General features: G+C 38.7%; 1 protein-coding gene across 1 annotated transcript in view; it reads right to left on the bottom strand.

The window, feature by feature from the left end:
• Positions 1–3344: 3344 nt before the first annotated feature.
• LPCAT2 (lysophosphatidylcholine acyltransferase 2) overlaps positions 3345–18356 on the bottom strand; it is a 64472-nt gene continuing 49460 nt past the window's right edge. The window contains exons 12-14 of the mRNA XM_052656276.1: positions 12900–12998; positions 7061–7196; positions 3345–3529 (exon numbers count right to left, since the gene is read on the bottom strand). Coding sequence (XP_052512236.1) covers positions 3345–3529; positions 7061–7196; positions 12900–12998 — 420 coding nt within the window. The remainder of the gene's footprint in view (positions 3530–7060; positions 7197–12899; positions 12999–18356) is intronic.

Genomic DNA, 18356 nt, shown 5'->3' with positions numbered 1-18356 from the left:
AAGAAAAAAAGAATTATAAATACGTCTGCATTCCTAGGAAAGGGCTTCTTACTAGTAACTTTTTATCCTCTGTAGTGACACCCTTATAAGGATTCCACAGGGACCTTTGTGGTAAGGAGCCCATGTATTCTAATAGAGTCAGTGGTATATCAATTAACTGCTATCAACTAACCACCTTGCATTTCTAACAGTCTGAAAGGGAGAGTTCCTGAGTCTGAGAATCAGACAGCCATACTGCCATGCTTCATACAGACAACACACTATACGTCTTCTAAAAGGGGCTCTTTTAAGTCTCCATTAGAGGCAGTACTACTAGCGATCATATTCAGCCTTCCAAGACTCTAAAAACAGTGGCAGAAGAGAATTAAATATACATAAAGCAAGCAACTTGCTCTGTAAACATTCAGTGTGTCGTTATCCTTCAATAGAACTGTTCTGATTGAAAGTTTTATGGTGTATAAGTCTTAGGATCTAGTATTTCTCATTTCAAAGAGTAACTTGGGTCTTTAAAACTATTATATAAAAGCACAGTGCATTTAACTGATTTAATGAAATTTAATTGCTTAATTTTAAATTCTAAGAGAAGAGCCTCTTTGAAGAAAATCTTTGTTTAGATGGCATGAGAGCAGAGGCCTAGTTGGTAGTAATACTAACAGTAATAACTTGCGTTATTACATACACTCCATCAGTCAAAACTCAACTTTAGGAACACGAACTATTGCTGCTTTGGCTAAAATTTGAGTCTTTCATTAGAATAAAATTATGTGTGATATTTCATAAGGCTTAAATGCAAACAAAATTGATTGATCACATTCACAAATATACAAACTTACATTCAAACCATATTTAAAAAAAGTATATTATATTTGAGACAAAAATGGCAAAACCAGAATTTTTAATTGCTAAGACTTTTATATAGCAAGTTTGTTCAGTAACATAATAAAAGAGGAATAGTACATTGGCAGGAGTGGAATTAAAGAACATAAATATTACTCTGAAACAGTAAAACAATGGGATCACTTTCAAGAGTCTCATAGAAAGCTTGTAATTTAAAATGCTACTTTTTCATGATTAATGGGATTAACGTGACTTTTCCATGATAAAAATCAGGGTACCTGAGTATTATATATATTCAATTCCATGTGATAAACAATATTATAAAGATGAACTTTCCTAATTACTTAAGCAATTGCTTTCAGCTCATTCCATTCTTTGTCTAAATAGCTTGCTGTTGCTACTGCTGCTAAGTCGCGTCAGTCATGTCCGACTCTGTGTGACCCCATAGACAGAAGCCCACCAGGCTCCTCTGTCACTGGGATTCTCCAGGCAAGAATACTGGAGTGGGTTGCCATTTCCTTCTCCAACGCATGAAAGTGAAAAATGAAAGTGAAGTCGCTCAGTCGTGTCCAACTCTTTGCGACCCCATGGACTGTAGCCTACCAGGCTCCTCCGTCCATGGGATTTCCCAGGCAAGAATACTGGAGTGAGGTGCCATTCCCTTCTCCCTAAATAGCTTAAGATATGTAAAGAGCAAACAATCATACATATATACTTAAGGATGAAACTTTTTAGTAAGCATGCATGACATATAATAAAGTGGCATTTGAGGGAAATTATTGCTTAAACTAAAGGAAAAAAAATTGCTAAATTCCTGCCTGGGGATTAAATTGTGGTCTTGCATTAATAAAGTAGGTTTTTGGATTTCCTAGCCTTTGGTGATACTTTAGAACCTTCCTATTTTTCCTGTTGATATTTCAGGCAAGCTCTCAGATGTTAAATTATCTGTGTGCAATGCAGGAGACCCAGATTCGATCCTTGGGTCAGGAATATCCCCTGGAGAAGGGAATGGCAACCCACTCCAGTATTCTTGCCTGGAGAATTCCATGGACAGAGGAGCCTGGTGGGCTACAGTCCACAGGGTAGCAAGGGTTGGACACAAACAACTGAGTGACTGACATTTTTCACTTTCATTTTCTCAAATTTGAGAGGACACAATAAAATTCCCACTTAGATGGTAAAATATATTAATTCTAATATTATGTAAATAAAGTAAATCTGATTCATTTACTGGGCAAGTACTACATTCTAAACTACCCAACTAAAATGAAACTAAATTCTGTGGCAAACAATTTATTTTCTCATTATACAATTAGTGTTACCTTCAATAAGGCAATTCCCACATAGCCTTTGGCCACAGTTGTTGTCTTTAAAACAAAGTTCTAAATCTGTAGATCTCAAAAAAGGGTATGATTTCCATAGCACACGGTTAAGGAAATCAACAATAGGGATGCATGCTCAAGAGAATATGAGTTTTTAAGGAGTCTTTGCCAACAAAGGTCCATCTAGTCAAGGCTATGGTTTTTCCAGTGGTCATGTATGGATGTGAGAGTTGGACTGTGAAGAAAGCTGAGCACCAAAGAATTGATGCTTTTGAACTGTGGTGTTGGAGAAAACTCTTGAGAGTCCCTTGGACTGCAAGGAGATCCAACCAGTCCATCCTAAGGGAGATCAGTCCTAGGTGTTCATTGCAAGGACTGATGTTGAAGCTGAAACTCTAATACTTTGGCCACCTGATGGGAAGAGCTGACTCACTGGAAAAGACCCTGATGCTGGGAAAGATTGTGGGCAGGAGGAAAAGGGGACAACAGAGGATGAGATGGTTGGATGGCATCACCGACTCAATGGACATAGGTTTGGGTGGACTCCGGGAGTTGGTGATGGACAGGGAGACCTGGCGTGTTGCGATTCATGGGGTGGCAAAGAGTCAGACATGACTGAATGACTGAACTGAGCTGATCTAATTAACAGAGCTCTCCCTTCCAATCCCCCCACATTTAGTGATCCAAGAAACTGAAATACAAATGGAAAAGACGAATCTGTGAAATTAAAGGTATAAAATTATGCAACATTCCTCAGGCTCTTCATTCTTATTTCCAGAATGGGAAGAAATTAGAGTTAACAGAATATAACCTATTTCTTTAGAGGAAGGTAGATGAAAAAGTGTCTATACTTTAAAAATTTTTACAGTGTTGATTAATGCTCCTCAGTAGACAAGGGAGGTCATTTCATTTATTTGGATATGCAAACTAACCTGGAAAATCCATAAAAATACCTTTCTCACCAGTAAGCCAATCAGTATAGCAAAATATTGTATAAAAGAAAAGGAATATTGATAAATACATGTGAATAGAAGTCTTTCAATAAAGAAAAATCTATCATTTTTATAAAAAAGCTATCTATTTTAAACATCATCCTTACTCAATCACAAGTAAAATATTACCAATACATGCCTTTGAAATTTCAAATAAAAGCCATCGCAGTTTCCTTATTAGGAATATTTGTTTTCAGTCGTCCTTTTTATCTGAGGTACTTTCTTCATGACTTTCAGGGCTGACTTTATTACTTACAACTGAGGGAGTTGCTTGGACTTCTTCTGGTAATGAAAACACATGGCATGTCTGGAGATCTAAGTAGGTTGTAAATATCTTAGCATATTCTGGATGCTTTAGGGCAAAACTTTTAAATTCCTCTAAAAGAGTAGAAAAAAACAAAATTCAATAAATTGAGATAAATCTTCTTTTGGCATGATGCAGATTAACACATGATCTTAATAATATAATGATTGCAAAAGTCTATTACTCAACCCTTATAAATTATACAACTGCTTTGGCAGATAGTTTTTTCCATTATCCAGTCAAGTTGAAGATATGCATACTTGATTCTCAAATAGATAAGCTAGAGGATTTGTGCATACTGTATTCCAGGAGACATGCATGAGAATGTTCACAGCAATGTTATTCATAACAGGTGAAAAATGGAAACAATTCAAATGTTTGTTAACAGTTGAAATAGAGAAATAAATCCTGGCATATTCAGAGAACATAATGCTGTACAGCAATGAAGATGAATGAATAGCTGTGTTGTGACAATGTGGATAAATCTTAAAACCATAATGTTGAATGAAAAAAGCCAATTTGTACTTTTGTGGTGAAATGCTAAAGGAAAGCGGGCAGAGATTCCTTTTAAGTCAGGTGAGCAGTTCCCTCCTTTAAGACAGAGGAAGGGGTTGTATTTTTGGAAGGGGTGCATGGAGGCTTCTAGAGTTACTGAAAAATTCTATTTCTTGATCTGAGTGGTAGTACACAAGTGTTCATTTATAAACCTTCATTATGCTCCATGTTTATGTTTTATTGTTATATATAATTTTATTATTTCTCTATAATAAAAAATGTTTAAGAATTTATTCTCCAGGACTTTCTATTGTGCTGTGCTGTGCTTAGTCACTCAGTCGTGTCCAACTCTTCGCTACTGCATGGACTGTAGCCCACCAGGCTCCTCTGTCCATGGGAATTCTCCAGGCAAGAATACTGGAGTGGGTTGCCATGCCCTCCTCCAGGGGATCTTCCCAACCCAGGGATGGAACCCAGGTCTCCTGCATTGCAGGCAGGTTCTTTACCAGCTGAGCCACCAGGGAAGCCCCGGACTTTCTATTACTGACTTTTAAAATGATTTTAACCTTTAAAACTGGTAAAGAAATGAACCATGTTGAAAAGCTGAGCCCTGCCTGACTTCTGATCAGTAAGAACAAGAAGAGTGTACAATACAGAATAATCGTATCACAAGCCCCTGAGTCATGGGCCTCCTTTTATCTCAGGTGTTTTGATTTGCAACATAGGTAGAGTATAGAAATTAACTTATTAACCATCAGAATTTGAACCTTAGGCCCCTAACAGTTTCTGAAATATGATGCTACCCTCAACTTTGAAATTTCTCTCTCCTTTTCTGTTAGGATGGAGAAAGCTTTATTGAACTTATATAGCAAAGGAAGCATGGTCTCTGAATAAGCTTGCTATTTGACTCTCTAATAAAAGGCTTTCAACCCAATATCCTATTTCTATCCATTAAAAAAAAATCCTCCGATAACCAAGTGTCTACTTCATGGCACATTAGAGTACCTAGCAATTCTTGATGATATAAACAGGTCTTAGTGATGAGGAAGTTACCAGATTGAGCCCAGATCATTCTCTGTAATTACAACATTATTTTGTATTAATAGACTTTATATTTCCAAATCAGGTAAGTTATTAATTATTCTTTCTTAACACCCAAAATAAAGATTTATCTGCATGAGTCTATTTCAGTGATGGAGGTAAAGTAGACGTTAAGTGATTTCTAAGATACATAGGCAGGAGAGTTGATCTACAGAAACCATGAGATTTAATTTTAAGACATGTGCTCTGGTCAAAAGATAAAGGTCTCTGTCTTCTTTGGGGATGCCAGTGGCATTAAAGAGTAACTCATTTCTAGAAGTGCTATGAACTGGCGATAAGTGGAATTTGGGCATTCATTTTGCTAAAGGAAAACCAAGAATAAAAACTTAAATGATCATATTTAAATAATATAAATGGCCACATTCATGATAAATTTTTATACCTATTCTTTCATAAAATCATATTTAAATACCTCAAACATTCCTGCAAAAAAAAAAAAAGTGGGGTTGCCTAATATTGGGGAAGAGGAGATATTCTTTGTATTCTAAAAAGAAAAGTATTGAATTCCAAAAATCAAAGTAGATTTCTATTAAAAAAATATTAAAATCAATAGGTAAACATATGACTACCTACAAGTAATTCTCAGTATTAGCTTCCATTGAAATAATAATTCAAAATAGTTTTTCAAAATGTTGTAGCTTTGAGACTTCTTTGTGGTCTAGTGGTTAAGACTTTGTCTTCCAATGCAGGGGGTGTGGGTTTGATCCCTGATAGGGGAGCTAAGATCCCCCATGCCTTGAGGCCAAAAAAGTCAAAGCATAAAACAAGTAATATTGTAACAAATTAAATAAAGACTTTGAAAACGGTCAACATTTAAAAAAAATTAAAAAGAATACTAAAAAAAAATGGTAGCTTGGAGTAATACAGTCTAAATTATGCAATGAAAATGGCTAGAGAATTAGTACACATGAGGTTTATGACTCTTTAAGTTTACATCAGTATATACTTCCCATTTTATCCTTTCTTTTTTTTTTAAATGAACTTAATAGAGTAAGTGCTCTAGGCATTTAATTATCTAAAATAGAAGAAAAGATAGCCAAATGACAGTAATTAAAAACAGAGAGTAAGTGTAGTATGTGATCTAAAGCCCCCATTCAGTGAAAGTTATCAGGCTGAAACTCTTTGAGCACCAGAAGGAAAAAGGCATTCAAGAGGAATCCTCCTCCAGCCCACCAGAGAAGACTGGGGAAGATAAGCCATGTCTATGACCACATCAAAGCTCCACCAAGTTGTGTTTCCCAAGAACATTATGAAATACATGGAAACTGATGAACCATTCCTTCATCCCTTACAGGACTTATTTTTAAATTTTTGTTTTTATTTAATTTTATTTGTTTTTATTTTTTGGCCACATCATGAGGCATGAGGGATCTCAGTTCCCCAATCAGGGATCGAACCTGCATCCCCTGCCTTGGAAGGGCAAAGTCTTAACTACTGGACTGCCAGGGAAGTCCCAAGGGCACTTACTTTAATTCATGGACTTGAGTCATCAGGAGAAAGGCTGGTGGACAGACCTGCCGTCTGGCCTCAAGGTCTTCCTCCATGATAGTCCCTCCCTCACAGGGTTGCCATCAATGTGACATGATATAATGAATGTGAAAGCTCACCTAAGCTACTAACAGGAAACATTAATAGATGGTTTAGTTACTGTTATTACTGTGGGCCCCTCAGCCTGTATCCCTCTACTGTGGCTACAACTCTGACATTTTCTGGTGAATTCTTTGCATCTTGAGAACATAAGAATAATGAAGAGTACTGATTGAATAGGCCTGCTGTAAAGAATAAATGAATTAATATATATAAAATGTTTGAAGAGTGCTTAGCATATGGTAATTTCCCAATAATTAGCTTCTACCATTACACCACTACTACTATTACTGGTATCATCATTGTTACTATTATTTCTATTATTAACATATTAGAGGAGGGAAACAACACTTGTATGAGGGTCAGTCATAGTCTGGATGTCCTCTTCATACACTGAATCAGGTGCCAAACTGCCTACTCACCATAGGAAATAGAGTCCCCCTGAGCTATTTCCTTGAAGAGACCAGAAACATCAAGGTCAGGCACTCCAAGGGAAGCCTGCAGGATGGTGGAGAACTCTTCCTCTGTTATGAAGCCATCCTCATCCACATCAAAGAGCTGAAGGAAAAAGAAAATAAAGCCTAAGAACGAGCTCCTCCAGAGCAATGGCAGTATGGAATAATCTTGGAAAATAAATTCTTTAGTAATTCAGACATTCACTGTGCCAGGGGCTTGGGATATATGTCTATATGTATGATCTCTGCTGCCTTCACAATGCTTATAGTTTAGTGGTAGAAAGAGATAAAATTAAAATAGGGGCTACAACCACAGAAAGCACAGAAGCACATGGGGGTCCTCTGTAGAACAGATGAATCCTACCTGGAGAGGTCAGGGAAGGCTTTATGCCATTACATGAAGGAAATATACAAGGAATATGCAAGGAATATATAGGTATTGGTAGGTGATTGCTTGGGGCTCGAGTCAGGAGAGAGAAAGACAACCAGGAATCAGATCATAGTGTATCATCTAACCCTGCAGGATGATCATGGGAAGGACTGTGGCGTGATTGACTGTGAACTGAGGGAGCTCTCTAAGGAAGAGGGTGGAGGATGGATTGGAGGCAGAAGGTTGAAAAGACTTCTGTTCTTGTTCAATCGCTAAGTTATGTCCAACTCTTTGCAACCCCATGGACTGCAGCATGCCAGGCTTGCCTGTCCTTCAGTATTTCCTGATGTTTGCTCAAACTAATATCCACTGAATCTATGAGACAAGAAAAACAATTAAGAGTCTGGGGTGGAGAAGCATGAAGGGCAGGAAGAGAGAATTTATAAGGAAATAAAGGTGGGACTTGCATTTCAGTTAGAGGTCTGCAGTGATAGAAAATAAGGAGCCAGTGATGGCCGAGGTGATCTGACTTGAGCAAGGGGTGAAAACGTTATGTTACCCAGACGGGAGAACAGGTACCCAATGAGATCAAGGGTTAGACCTGGACAGGAAAATTTGAATCAGAAGTGTCAGTTAGAAGTCTAGCACATCAGCACAGGAGAATGATGAGCCTTGAGATATGAATTCAGGTAAGAACTGAAACTATGTGTTTGAGCTTCTCTGTGGAAAATCCACAAAGTAAGGCAGCGTCCTGGATACTGTAAGAGTTGAGGTGTGTGCAGGGAAGAGGAGCCAGCAAAAACAATAACAAAAGCAGTCAGAGTGATGGAGAAGCAGAAAGAAAGAACATGCATCTTGGGAGCTAGGGGAGGTTCTTAGCAAAGAGGAAGAAACTCTGACTGTGGTAATGGCCAACACAGTAAAATGCCATAGGAAGGCCAAGCAAGGAGCAAAAAGGTTTGCTGGATTTGGTAGTTAGGAGATCCTGATGACAGATGGTAATGGGAATCAAGGAATGAATAGATGTGAGGTATGAAGGCAAAGGCACGGGCTCTTCTTTTAAGAAATTATGCAGGGCTTCCCTGGTGGTCCAGTGGTTAAGAATCTACCTTGTAATGCCTGGGATACCAGTGGGTAACATAACTCACTTTTACCCATTTGCTCAAGCCAGAACACCTCAGCCACCACTGGCTCCTTCTTTTCCAGTACTACAGACCTCTAACTGATATGCAAGTTCTGTTTTTGCTTCCTTATAAATTCTCATTTCCTGCCCTTCCTGCTTCTCCACCCCAGACTCTTGTTTTTCCTGTTTGATCCCTGCTCTGGGAAGATCCCACATGCCACAACTACTGAAGCCCGCTCACACTAGAGTCTGTGCTCCACAACAAGAGAAGCCACCACAATGAGAAGCCCGCACGCTGCAACTAGAGAGTAGCTCCTGTTCTCTGCAGCTAGAGAGAAGCCTGCTCAGTGACAAAGACCCAGCACAGCCAAAAATAAGTAATTAATTTAAAAAGAAATTATGGAATAAAGGGCAGGAGAGAAATGGGGTAACAACCATGCGCAAAAGGAGGCTGCCTACAGGAAGGGAGAGACTGAATATGTTTATAGGCAGAGGGGAAAGGGTGGGATACACTGAAAGTCAGGTTGCAAGTTAGGGATAGTTGATATGTCATATTCAAAATCTTCTCCAGGGTATTCACATTTTTTAAATGATATCAACACTAAATCTTTGCAGGCACTGATCCAACATGTTCAAATCCCTTTACACATTCATTTAACCCTGATGACAGTCTACCCTAACGAGTCTTATGTAAGGGAGGGGTTGTTATTAGTCATATCTCACAGATGAGAAAGCTGAGGAACATAGAAGCCAGGCAACTTTCCCAAGGTCACAGAGCTTGTCGGTGGTCAAGCTGGCACTCAAAGGCAGGCAAATAATATCTAGAGCTCCTGCTGTTAAGGTATCCACTTCTGACCAAACACACAATCAAAAACAGGCATAGGGTAAGGTGTGATAATTGTGAAATGAACAACAGGCAAACATTGAATAGTGCTTTAATTGTCCACTAGGGTGGGAGGCATGAATAGATGTGAGGTATGGAGGCAAAGGCACGGGCTCTTCTTTTAAGAAATTATGGAGGGCTTCCCTGGTGGTCCAGTGGTTAAGAATCTACCCTGCAATGCCTGGGAGAAGGCAATGGCACCCCACGCCAGTACTCTTGCCTGGAAAATCCCATAGATGGAGGAACCTGGTAGGCTGTAGTCCATGGGGTCGCTGAGTCGGACATGACTGAGCGACTTCACTTTCACTTTTCACTTTTATGCATTGGAGAAGGAAATGGCAACCCACTCCAGTGTTCTTGCCTGGAGAATCCCAGGGATGGGGGTGCCTGGTGGGCTGCCGTCTCTGGGGTCACACAGAGTTGGACATGACTGAAGCGACTTAGCAGCAGTAGCAGCAGGGTGGGAGGAGAAAAACAGAATTTGAAGTTGTGATTTCCTGTCCCTTGATGAAAAGACACAGACTCCTAGTCCATTTTCTACACTCAGCCCCTGAATGGAGGATAAGACAGTTGGAAAGTACAAAGCGTATTAGCATTTGTTTTCACAAATGGTAGCCCCAGGGCTCTTTATGGGCCTCAGACTTCAACAGCCAGGTTGTCACACATCCCACTCCCATAAATTCTAAGTTTTTAATAAAAGTCTTCCATTCCTAAACAGTTCTCACCAACTCGTCAAATCGTCTAAATGCCTGCCACATTTGGTGCTTTGATGGCTCTCTGTTCTGTATAAGTTCCCTTCACACATCCATCCCGGGGCTTTTACTTCCTATCACAGTCGGGACAAAGGACATTTTGCTACAACGACCCCATAATACCCTTCCATTTCTCTCAATTCCTCACATTCCCAATAGTCTCTTTGCTACACAGTCCCCAGATCTCAGGTAAATCCCATCCTCTGGGCTCTGGTAGAAGGTTTAACACCCCAGTTTCCTTGGAGAATAGGGGAGTGCTATCTCCCCAGTGTACAGAATGCTGCAGGACTCTGTATCCATTCAGCCAGTCTGTGTATCTTGGTTGGAGCATTTAATCCATTTACATTTAAAGTAATTGTTGATATAAATGTTCCTATTGGTATTTTATTAATTGTTTTGGTTTTGTTTTTGTAGGTCTTTTCCTTCTCTTGTATTTCCTTCCTATAGAAGTCCCTATAGCATTTGTTTGTAAAGCTTATTTGGTGGTGCTGAATTCTCTTAACTTTTGCTTGCCTGTAAAGCTTTTAATCTCTCCATCAATTTTTAAATGACATCCTTGCTGGGTAGAGTAAACTTGGCTCTGAATCAAAACATCTTGTCTTCCCTAGCAAGCCCATGGTTCAAGACCACCAGGACCCTGCCTGGAATCTGAATGATGAACAGAGTTTGGAGTTTGTCTCTCTGACAGCAGTGCCCAAGGGAAACGTAGAGCAGTTCCCGCAGCTGGGACCTCTGGAGCTGCCTGCTTCAGGGTCTTCCCAGGAGCCTGCTTGTCCTCACAACTGATTCCTCAGCCAGTCTACTGCTAACGACTGAAGAATGCTGACTAATATTCTACCTCTAAAGGTCACCATAGTGATGAAATATGATCAAAGATGGGCAGTTAACTGTGAAGCATTACTCAAATAAAAGGATGAAAATGGATCCTGTATATATAAAATGATACTGCTAAATGAAAAACATAGAAGCATGCCAAAATCATTTTCAAAAACATCAAACACCCTTGAGAAGGTTAAAAAAATAACCAAAATAAAGTGTGACACTTGCCTTACTGAAAAAAAGAGCTAATTATAGTTTTAGGTTCTCCGTTCCTTTCCCTACCTCTCCCCACCAAAAACCAACGTCTAGGCTAGAGAAAAATCTCAGGACTTCTTTAAAAACAATAATTACTATGATTAAGGGCCAAATTTTCTATCAGGTCTTTCATTGGTAAGCCCAAAGTGACCACTTGCCCAGCTGAACTTATAATCACACAGACAATCCCAGAACAGGAACAGAAATAAGTGGATCGGAATAAGTTAGCTATGTGCATAATTTTAGGTTTTACGATGAATAAGTATGTAAAAGCCAAAAGTTTTCAACTTGGAAAGTGTTCTGGCCCTTTCCTTGTGACCATCTGCTAAGCATCAGCCTCTTAGTTTCCTTATAGTCCCAGCAGTTAATTCAGTTGAAAACAATCTGAAATAAAAAGTCAACTTGGGGGCTCTCTGTCAATGACAAAACACATGGAAATTTCTGAGGCTATCCAGGATGGTCTCTAAGACATGAGAAAGGACTCTGGGAGGAAGAGAGTCTTCCTGAATAATAGAGGGGAAGACACTTGTTGAGGGCACAGTGGGATATTCTTCTCTGAGAAAATCAGGAAGAAATAAGAGTAGAAAACAGACATGGGGAAGGCCCTCAGGCATATGGTGGATGAAGCAGAGATTCAAGGGGCTGAATGATAAAAGAGTCCACATACACGACTTAAAAGACACATAGTGAAATCAAACTTTTATTTTACTTGAGAACAGAGCATGTATGATTAGAATTTGGAAGGAAATATCCCATTCAAATACAAATTAGATGAAGCACCTTTCATCTCTAAAGAATTGAAACACACTTTGGGAATGTATTCTTCCCCTCTTTTTGCACATATAAGTGATAAATGAAATCTGAGTTCTCATCATTTAAACCTCCATTAAGTTCTGCTGGGGATGGGGAACATGGATTTTATTCATTGCCCCCTAATCCCCCATCCTGCTACGACAATATATATGACGTAATAGGAAAACATACAGGGTGGAAATCCAAGACATCATGGTAGAGATGAAAGGTGCTTCATCTAATTTATATTTGAATGGGATGTTCCTTTCCAAATTCTAATCATACATGCTCTGTTCTCAAGTAAAATCAAAACTTGATTTCACCATGTGTCTTCTGAGTCATGTGTGTGGACTCTTATCACTTGATACCATCACAACAAAATAAACTTCATCAGGAAAAGATTGCCAAAAACATCTCTGACACATAGAGTGAGAAAATAAGGGTGGGTCAAAACCTTCTGCATGGCAAATTAGGACGACAAGAGACAGGTCGTGTTTATTTATACAACTCACTTTGGGGCTCCCAAACCGGGAGGCTGAAAAGAAATAATCTTTAAGCTAATTTATTAAATCACCTGCTCTTCAATCTTGATGCTGCTAACTGGGCTGCTTCCAAAGACTTTTTTTGCTTAAACGGATGCTTGTGTTTTCTTTATTCTCAGTAGCGATTGTCTTAATCACATTATTCTCGTGTTCATGTCACAGCAAATCTATAAACACTTGTAATGGATGTACTGATTTTCAAATAATACACTTAGAGTCAACACTTGTTTACGAGACAGATCTAGATGCTTTCAGTGGGGCTGACAGTACCTTAAATGCCACCTGGATGATCTCCTCTGTGTTGGCGGGGTTGCACAAGACAGCCAGGCCAATTACATACTCTCGGAAGTCGATACTGCCATCGTGGTTCTGTGAAAGGATGGGCAAAATCAATTAGCAGGGCCATTGGTTGAATAACTATTAATCACAAGGCGAAATTCAGGTATGCCATGCAACTCAGCATCATTATGCACTGAGTCTATTTGGAAAAAAGCTCGCACTGAGATAGAACAGCTAGTGAGCAGCCCAATTCAGAGGGAAGAAAAATAGATTTGTGTTCAGTGATAGATGTAAACATTTTATCACTGAGGGTCATTAAGAGTGATTCTATGGATATCAGCATGGGGTTTTGAGCTTAGCCTTGATGGGAGTCTCTCTGGGAGGCAGGATGGAGGATTCATTCCTAGGTGAGACCAAAGCCTTCATCCCACCATTGATGGTGGGCATGCCATGATGGCCAACACTCAGTGGGTCATGAAGAGACCCTCTACAGGTAGGAAACAGAAGGGAAAGGAAAAGGGCAAATTGAGGCAATAATCACAGCTACATTCTTTCTTCTTTCCAGGCTTAATCTGCAATAAAGCAGGAGCAAGTAAGCAAACATGAGCAATGGCAAGGGCCCTTAGTGATATCAGGCCCTGGAAGATCCTGCACTTCTAAGCCTCTGGAAACTATAACTAATTCATATGATGTTAATATCTACACACTTCAGCAGGTATTTCATGATGGCAATACAAAAGGATGGGTTGGTAATTCTAATCCATGCTGACTGAATGCAGAGTTTTTCCTGCACATGAACTACTCACCTAGACAGGAACACTGAGGGGATGAAATGTGGAGAAAGGAGAGAGCTTAAGGAAGAGAGGGAGAAAAGAAGAGAGAGGCAAGGGAGAGAGGGAGGGAAGACAGAAGGAAGAGATAAAGGAGGCAAAACTAACAAGAAGGGGAAGAGGAGAAAGGAAAAGTGAGAGGGAGAGTGGAAGAGAAAGATGGAGGAGGAGAGAGAGGAGTAGGAGGGAGAAAGAAACAGAATAACAAGCACGATAATTATAATCCCATGTGTGAGATCACTTTGGCAGCAAAATCTTCAAGTGATGAGTTTACAGATAAGCTCTGAACTAGTAACAACAATGGGGAAGGCAATGACACCCCACTCCAGTACTCTTGCCTGGAAAATCCCATGGATGGAGGAGCCTGGTAGGCTGCAGTCCATGGGGTCACTAAGAGTCAGACACAACTGAGTGACTTCACTTTTCATGCATTAGAGAAGGAAATGGCAACCCACTCCAGTGTTCTTGCCTGGAGAATCCCAGGGATGGGGGAGCCTGGTGGGCTGCTGTCTATGTGGTTGCACAGAGTCGGACACGACTGAAGTGACTTAGCAGCAGCAGTAACAACAAAGTTAGTGTGCTACTTGATTAGTAAGCAGACTTTTGGTACTGATAAGACCATAATCTTTGACTGTGACTAAGTGTCTACATTTCAACTATTAGGAGTTCCCCTAGGGCAAGGGTTGCCTTCCCTTTTCTGTGCAGTGTGTTCTCACTGCCTAGCACATACAGGTAGGTGATAAAAACCATGCTACCTTTTCCTCATCTACCGTTACCTACTACTTTGGATTCACCTTAACACATTCAGGCAGTGTTCTTCACTAGAGTTTCACAGATGAGCTTGAAAGGGAAAGCCTTGAAGCCCCTGAAAGGGTGTGCCTTTTCTATACGTACATTATTTTAGGGAAAATTTTTGTAGCTTCTATGAGTTTGGTTTTGGCTTTGTCATGGTGGCATGTGGGACCCAGTTCCCTGACCAGGGATTGAACTCAAGCCCCCTGCAGTGGAAGCATGGTGTCTTACCCACTGGAGCACCAGGGAAGTCCCCTGTCAGCTTCTCAAAGCAACCAAGTCTATCACCATGTTACCTTTATTTTGCTGCAGGGTAGGAATGAAAAAAAGTAATTTACCTTCACCAACCAGCCCACTGGATAAGGTAGAAACAGAGGTTTCAAGAGTTCCCTAAAGTAATAGGGTTTCTTCCTGAGATTAAAAACTCAGATCTGACTTCCATTTTTGTCTGATTTATAGTTGTTGTTATTGTTTAGTTGCTAAGTCATGTCTGACTCTTTTATGACCCCATGAACGGTAGCCTGCCAGGCTCCTCTGCCCATGGGATTTCCCAGGCAAGAATACTGGCGTGGGATCTCCAGTATTTCCTTCTCCGGGGATCTTTCCGACCCAGGGGCTGAACCCATGACTCCTGTACTAGCAGGTGGGTTTTTTTCACCACTGATACACCTAGGAAGGCCTTTTGTCTGATTACCAGTCTCTAAAAGAGTAATTTTTTTCCTTTAATCAACTTCATTGAGGTATCATTTACAGTCAATAACAAGCATCAGTTTTCAGGGTAGAGTCTGAGGTTCTTTGAAAAAATGTAGACACCAGGGTAACCACTACCACAACTGACAGTGACATTTTCATCACCCCGGAAGTTTCTGAGATGGTAGACTTTTAAGGGACATAAATATTCCTTGTTGTGACTCTATTTAATTTTCTTATGTACTATGGAGGGCTGTTGTTCATTAGGCCTTAGAGGTTGAATAGCTTATTGAATATGCCTAATAAGGTAAATTTCTTGTGCAATTGGTTTTTTCCACTAAGAAACAAAGAAGTGTTAAATACAAGTTCTGAAGAATAGATATAAGAATGATCTATGACTATATTCAATATCCTGTGATAAACCATAATAGAGAAAGATATGAAAAAGAATGTATATATATATATGTATAAGTGAATCACTTTGCTGTACAGCAGAAATTAACACAACATTGTAAGTCAACTTAATACTTTGATTAAATAAATTTTAAAAAAGAGAATATCTATGGACACTGAAGATACAGCCATAGGTAGTACGGCTACTACCTATCGAAATACTCCTTTGAATTTATTGTGAGGCATCCAATTTTTATTTGCACTACTAAATCCAATGTTATAATGCAGGTAAAGCATTATAACTTATTTTTCAACGGAGCACCAGAAATGTAAAGAACTCTTAACATTACTGCTATTGATTTAATTAGTAATAGTAATATTACTGCTATTCACAAATAAAGGTAAAATTCTGGACCCCTGATTTTCATTAACAGTTTTATATGAGTGGCTTTGACTAAAAAAAAGAATATTAAAGCAGACTCTTGATAATCAATTACATGAGAAATTATATGCGAGTTTTTATCCTAATAATGTGAAGGAAAAAACATATTATGGAAATTATTCTGAGATATTTTATTACTGGACTAATAAAACAATACATTTTTTTATACCATACAAGTTCAGAATAACAAAATTTTGAACTGAGGGGTATCTTAGAAATCATCCAGTCAACTTCCTCATTTTTACTAATAAAAAATTAAGATATAAGTTTTACTTGAGGTCACAACACTCACTATTGCCATAACGACAATTAACATTTAGGTAATCTGACTCTCATTCAAATTAAAGCAGGTCAATGATAAAATATATTCAAAAACAGATAATAAACAGTGTAAGTAAAATGCACTCCTTTAAATTTTCAAGTTCAAATTAGTCCCATAGTAAAAAAAAAAAAAATGATTCCTCAAATCTGTGGGTTTGTTCTGTAAAAATCAATTGAACTTCTCAGGAAAAGTACTATTATTCAAATTCAATAAACTCTCAGTTATACAGGAGAGTCCAGGAAGAGGTACTGTTTCCCTCAGTATTCTTATTAAGAGCATATTTCTACCCACCTGCATAATTACATTATCAATTGCTAGGAATTAAATTGTTTTAATTCACTTAGCATTAAAAATAGACATTTAAAAAAAGTAATTCTGAAAGCACTGCAGGATCAATAGGTATATTTAATATCAGTGCCCTGCAGGTGCTTGAGCAAATATTTTTTAAGGCCCTACTGTGGGTGAGTTGTGTAGTATTACTGATGAAATTTCTAACTGAAGTTGATATATAAATCAACTTTTAAAAACACACGCACTATTACTCAAAAAATATTTTTAAGGTGAACTTTGACATGATATACAAATTTTGAATGTTTCTGGACATTTGCTGTGTTTAGGTACAGAACACATAGTTCTTTTTCCTGCTGTTACAGGTTATCAAATTCAGTGGATTGTATCAAGATTAAGGTGTATTCCAAAATCATATGAGATACTTTGCAATTTAAAAGTGTAAATGTATAATGTAACATTTAAACAAAATCATTATTATTTTCTACTTACTAGATTGATTGCATTGCTCTTAAAAATTTTTAAATGATAGAGTTATATGAATCAAAGTCCTTCATCTTAGGCTATCAGTAGTTTTCCATGTAGGAAAGGCAAAATTTTAAAAAAGTATTAGGTAAACTCTTCCTTTTATATTGAAAATCTGCCTTTAAAACATCAACTGAAAAAAAAAAAAAACATTGAATGGAAACTAAGAAATCCAATCACTTCTTAAGATATTGGTTTGACACAATGCCAAAGGTTGGGTTACTTAGAAAAATCCAGACTTTGGACTAAATTTTCTGGGGTCAACTCTAGTGCCTTGGGTCATCTATACAAGTTTAATACAAATTCATAAGAGAATAAAAGAGAAACTTAAGTAATTTCAGAATGTTTTGCCCTGGCATGCAGGAAGAGAATCATAAAAGTAGTAATCCTTTAACGTGAAGAGGAAGAGAAATATTCAGTACCCCTCCTAGTGTGAGATAATTGTCTTAACTTCCATAAAACATTTAGAACAAAGTGAGGGGAGAAAAGTGGGCCTACATTTTCTTTTCCCCAACCATCGCGTGGAAAGGTTAAATTATAAACTTAATATTCTTAGACCTTAAAAGGCATCTTGGCAGCTCTCCCATTTCCTGGCTACATTACTACATCCATGCCTAACATATTAGTGGCTTTATTCTAAAATAGGGATCCTGATATTAATGTGTGGTTGCTGGCAGCAGCCTCACTCTTATATAACCACACCTGGTTTAAGTAGCTCCCCAGACCAAGCTTAAATTACAACTCTCTTGAGGAAAGTGGACGTGATCTCTGTGTTTGGCTCAACTCAGAATCACACATATGAGGTATTTAATAAATATTATATGATGGTGATGATGGTGTACACAGAGGCCAAATGCCAACCTCTCTCAATTTCAATGGGGATTTCTAACAGGCAACTGAGTCTGTTAATAGGCCAATTACATCATTTTAAGAGTTACAATTTTCCTCTAAATGAGTCAGAAAGGAAGGATTTATCTTTGAATTTAGGATGATCTTCCAAAGTAGAGTAGAAGAGAGGGAATGAATTAAAAATCAGCGAAACAGGAGGGGTAGAAATCAATTATATAGCAGGCAGATGAACGGAGAACTTGCAAATGAGCCCTCTCTAGCTGAGTCCACTGGCCAGGGGATTCCAGACTCTGGTTTACCCGGCTATTAACACCTGA

The sequence above is a fragment of the Budorcas taxicolor genome, chromosome 18, assembly GCF_023091745.1.
Source record: "Budorcas taxicolor isolate Tak-1 chromosome 18, Takin1.1, whole genome shotgun sequence".
NCBI lineage: Eukaryota > Metazoa > Chordata > Mammalia > Artiodactyla > Bovidae > Budorcas > Budorcas taxicolor.
The sequence above is the reverse complement of the archived record's forward strand: the minus strand, read 5'-3'. Positions and strand labels throughout refer to the sequence as shown.